This window comes from Bemisia tabaci, chromosome 10, assembly GCF_918797505.1.
Source record: "Bemisia tabaci chromosome 10, PGI_BMITA_v3".
Lineage (NCBI taxonomy): Eukaryota > Metazoa > Arthropoda > Insecta > Hemiptera > Aleyrodidae > Bemisia > Bemisia tabaci.
This window is the reverse complement of record NC_092802.1, coordinates 39,510,508-39,515,405: the sequence shown is the minus strand read 5'-3', so window position 1 is coordinate 39,515,405 and position 4,898 is coordinate 39,510,508. Positions and strand designations below refer to the sequence as shown.

At 36.7% G+C, this 4,898-nt stretch overlaps 1 protein-coding gene across 1 annotated transcript; it reads right to left on the bottom strand.

Moving 5' to 3' along the window:
* LOC140225591 (myosin regulatory light chain sqh) lies at positions 1-4,676 on the bottom strand. The gene is made up of 4 exons (XM_072304946.1): positions 4,473-4,676; positions 3,382-3,578; positions 2,434-2,663; positions 1-1,493 (listed from the first exon to the last, which is right to left on the bottom strand). The coding sequence occupies exons 2-4, from the start codon at positions 3,569-3,571 to the stop codon at positions 1,389-1,391; spliced, it is 525 nt and encodes a 174-aa protein (XP_072161047.1). The 5' UTR covers positions 3,572-3,578; positions 4,473-4,676; the 3' UTR covers positions 1-1,388.
* Positions 4,677-4,898: the final 222 nt, after the last annotated feature.

The window sequence follows — 4,898 nt, the reverse complement described above, 5'->3', positions numbered from 1 at the left end:
TTTTTCTTTCCTTTTTTTTTTTTATTCATGAGCGATAAATAAGTTGATAAATGCTCACAGGGAAAATAAACACATACAAGAGATAACATGATGTGACCAATAAATAAAATTAAAAAAATATAAAAGTTTAACTTAACAAGATAATACAATTTTAGAAGATGAAATTTGAGTATGGTTGATGAATACGAGGTTGAGTTCAGCAGCTTAGCTCTGCTAAGTGGAATGAAAATAAATTAAGATAGAGCTTTTGGTACATCTGATTTCCATTCTTCGAGGAACAGAAATCAGAACAAGACTGATAGCTAATTTCGGATGCTTCCACACTCATCATTTGGTGGTTACTATTTGAAAACCTCCTTTCAAATGAGCTGCTTTTTGGACAAACAGTAAGAAAAATAGCATAAAAAAATATCACACTTGCGAACCTATACAATCAGGGTGTTTTTCCTCGAAGAGTTTAAGTCTGTTTTGAATAAATTAATGTAGGTACTTAAATTCACTAAGAATAAAAACACAACTGATATTCAATTGAAATAAAAAAAATAATCAAAATTTAATTTGATTGAAAATTAATTAAAATGTAATGGAATATAAAATTTTTTTTGAAAAATTTAATAGTTGCAAGCAACATTTTATTCAATGAACTATGATCTGAAAGACAAATAAGGATGAAAATCCCTGTGATTGTTAAAAATAGCATCGGAAAAAAATCACTGGTATTTTTCAAAAATATTCATCGATCGGTTCACAGGTAATTAAATAAAATATTGTGAGCAAATTTAAAATAAGTTCATGGACTTAAACTCTTCTGCGAGAAACTGATTAAATTATACATCATAGGAGGCATACTGAGAAAAAAAATTATTGGTTGAAGATCTATGGTGCAGACTTTTTGAGACAACACCACAATGTAAAGGAGTGAAATGCGTTCAAGAGGAAAAACATTACGATGATCAAAAGGGATAAACTAGAGTAAGAGATGCAAGATCGACTGAATAACATTTAGCAGTAAGGAACTAATATTTTCGGCTTAAACATTTAGAGGCACTTATCTCTATGCATAATCTAGTAGTATATATGATGTTTCTCAAATAAACCAGAAATAGTAGTTCCTTTTTGCAAAATGGTGTGCAACTACCAAGTGATTACTCTTACTTTCAGCAGTGCCTATAAGTCTGGACTATTCCAAATGATACAGAGAGATAATTAAAATATTTTTCATGGAACAGTGCTGAGGTTAAATTAGGAGCCCTCTGATGATTAGTAACGATAAGGGTTGACGGAAGACTTCATGTAAGTGAGAGAAACGGAATGACGGAATAAATAAATGCTGCTGGCCAGAAATTAGTGACGGATGGATGACATTAGCGTAGGATCAGAGCGATTTTTCACTCTTCATCTTTTTCTTTGGCACCATGTTTGAGGATACGGGTGAATTCGATGTAGTCGAACATGCCGTTCTTGATCGGGGCTTCGCGGTACATTTCATCGACCTGAAACAAAGAAATTGAAGCTGTAAAATGATCTGTTGGTTGACTAAAAAAAACTGCAAAGGTAAAATGAGACCATCTTCAAGAACTTCAGTCCGTGGAAGCAAAAAATTCAACTGACCGATTTAACTACAATTTGCAATTAGGAACTACAATTTCTGGCTCATCCATAAAAACATGCATGCGCATAAGGAGACTGATGGTATAATGTTGTTCCTAAACTGAGCCAGAAATGTTAGTTCCTGATTGCAAAATTCTTCCGATTGGACGGATTAATTGGAACCAGCATTGAGCATTGCCTAATTTTCTATGATGTTTCAATTTTGAAACAGAAAACTAGGCAACGCTGAGACTTGAATTTGAGAGTATATTCTTTAAAGTGAAGGTAAATTCACAGAAAGTTCAAAGGCACTGAGTAGTTTGGTTCAATGTTATAAAGATAAAACACGAGAGAAAATTAAGCAATGTGAAAGCAGTAAAGGCTTAAATCCATCCAATTTCTGCTAAGCTGTGTCGAAAGTCTAATCCTGAGATTTCGACAGAAAACTTGCTTTAGTGTTCTAGACAAGGTCCAATCACAAAGATCAGGATCGGTTAATATTAGAAGGCTTAGCATTAGAAATCAGAAAAAAGAGATTCGGATGGGGGAAGAGAAGAAGAAAAGGGAGAAAAAAGAAAAAGGGAAGAAGAGGGAAAAGAGAAGAAAAGAAAGAGGCTAATGTAGAGGCAGAGGAATGAAAATAAGAGAGAAGAATTTACTTCTATTTCATCTCTTTCTCCTACTTCTTCCTATTTTTCTTACCCTTTTCCTCCTTAGACTCTCCTTTTTCTTCCTTAGATTCTTCTTCTTTCTCTTCAAACTGCAGACTTCAGTTGAAGCCCTCAGAAGGGAGGATAATGTACCAATGTAAAATAAACAAATAAAGGGAAAGGTGTCACTTACATCCTCATCTGAGAACCTGTCACCCATTGATGTGAGCAACTCTCGAAGGCGTTCTTCGTTGATGTATCCGCTGTTGTCATCATCAAAGCAGCCGAAGGCATTTTTGATGACGTCTTCAGGGTCAGTACCTTGAAGTCGCTCTCCGAACAGTGTTAAGAACATGGTGAAGTTGATAGGACCGGGGGCATCGTTCATCATCGCTTCTAGATATTCGTCTGTCGGGCTTTTTCCTGCAAAAACAATACAATTTTACACGATTTCTTCTTGCCAAAAACAATTAAAGTAGGGATTGCTGAGAATAGGTGAATTTCAAAAGCTAAAAAAAAAATCTTCAATTGCTTGTATAAAGTTACCAAGACTGCGAATCACTAAGACCAAATGATGAAAATGACCTAAAAATTATGGAGGCTGAAATTTTTGGTTTATTCCCCCTTATTCTGGGGGTTTCAGATTTTTAACACATCCAAAAAAATTTAAATATTTAAAAAATTTTGATTAGCAAATTGAGTAAACGTTTTTGCAAAAACGCAGCGCACTGGAGCTTCTCAGACAATCTGCACCCCCAAAGTCACCTTATTCGTTCAATTACAAAGAAATTATTCTATGCTGTGATAGAAAATAAATTTTTTCTTCTTTCTCCCAGACTAAACTTAGCTAACAGTTCAAAACGTTGGCAATTGCCGACAGGAGGAAATAAAAACAATTCCTCCCTTCTTTTTCATGGGATGCCTGCACCTCTTGACTCACTTTGATTCCTCACATTTTGACATGTTTATGCTAGATAAAACAAACTAGGTATTCACAAAAGCATTAAAGCAAAAGAAACTACGTAAGTATGTATGATTTGCAAGCTTTGAAGTTTCTTTCAAAAGCACATGTTTGTAATCTTCGGTGTTCTATTTGGATACTTCATCAAAATTACGAGAAAAGAGGGAGCAAGGCACTCACCTAGTGATGCAAGCATGTCATGTAAGTCTTCTTTGTCTACAAAACCATCTCGGTTCTGGTCGATCATGTTGAATGCCTCTTTGAACTCTTGGATCTGCGCCTGATCAAACATTGCGAAAACATTTGAGGTTGCCCGCTGGGCACGCTTCTTGGTCGTCGCACGACGTCCGGCTGTTTTGCGAGACGACATTCTGTACCTGCACAAATTCAACGTATAATTAATAAGAATCAATTGAGATATCAAGTGCTTTTGCTAATAATGTCATTGTTAAAGTGGGTTGTAAAAGGAGCGGTTGTAATGGACCAAGGGGGGATATTGATGGACTAACTACACGGTTTCTCAAAGGTTGCCATTGGTCAGTCTATCCTCAATTTCTCCATTGCAACCACTTTCTTCCAGCAATAGGATCGCTCCTTTTGCCCTTTGTCTATCAATTGAGATAATCAGCCTACTGTTGTGATTCCTTGTTATAGATGAAGAATAGTGTGAGGGCAAACGAATGGACGGGCAGGGATGGAGTAGAGATTAAATATGAGCAGGATAATGGTATTCTTTGACTAGTAGAATCTATAGGTACTTAATGAGTTACTGAAGAAGTCAGATACCTGGAAATCGAAATATTCCATTCTCATGACTTGGCAAAGTCGCGACCAATAATTTCAACCAATACTGAAGTAATGTTCCTTTAAAGTCACATTCTATCCTGAAAATGAGATCCCAACAGTACTGCAACTGCCCCCATGGCGGGGCGGGCATCGTTGTGCGAGAAAATTTGAAGGCGGAAAACCAGTAAATAAGAATTCAGTGCTAGAATTGTGGGACTTCGGCATGTCTCTCTTGGGAGAAAGTATGTTTTCCCATGGACAAAGAGCGAGGGATATGGTCAACGTCAAAGAGAAGAATCCATACATATGGTGATCGAAGGGAGATATGTATAACCTACATCACAATGAAGAACAGGAAAATGGTTACAAAATGGAGTGTGAGAATAATGAGGGGATTGGATATAGGAGAAATAATGAAGAAATTCGATGATACTTCGAAGAGATGCGAAAAGTAAAGGACAAAGCACTCTGATTCATAAACTTACGTGTATTCGGAACTGATTCGGAAAAGTGACTGGTCGAGAATGTCGAGAACCTCCTAACGAATGAACGAAATACCGCGGTCTCCTGATAAATTGAACCACCAAATTCGGAGAAGCGAAGTTGAAGGAAACAATTTAGTCGCGTAGAAAAGAGACAATAGGATTAAATACGGTTGCGAATTTCAGTTGCTACACTCCCACTTTTCGTTGGCGAAACTTCAGATAAAGACGAAGACGAGAATGAGTCATCCTAAAAACATCAACAAACTTTATGACGTCATTTGATAGCTGTTGCAATGTTGCCGCATCAAGCCTTAGCCAAGATTTAGTCGTTAGTAGTTGCCAGGTTGTGCGTTTATTCGCCGATATCGAGGCACCGCTTTGTGCCGACTGAAATGGAAAGTGATATTTCGAGAGGAATAAACTCCT

What these genes read in the sequence shown, in the direction of transcription:
- LOC140225591 (XM_072304946.1), bottom strand. Translation starts at nt 3,571, where the DNA reads ATGTCGTCTCGCAAAACAGCCGGACGTCGTGCGACGACCAAGAAGCGT. An exon ending in TGACATGCTTGCATCACTAG is followed by an intron (nt 2,664 to 3,381) that starts GTGAGTGCCTTG and finishes TTGTTTTTGCAG; the next exon opens with GAAAAAGCCCGACAGACGAA. An exon ending in ACAGGTTCTCAGATGAGGAT is followed by an intron (nt 1,494 to 2,433) that starts GTAAGTGACACC and finishes TCTTTGTTTCAG; the next exon opens with GTCGATGAAATGTACCGCGA.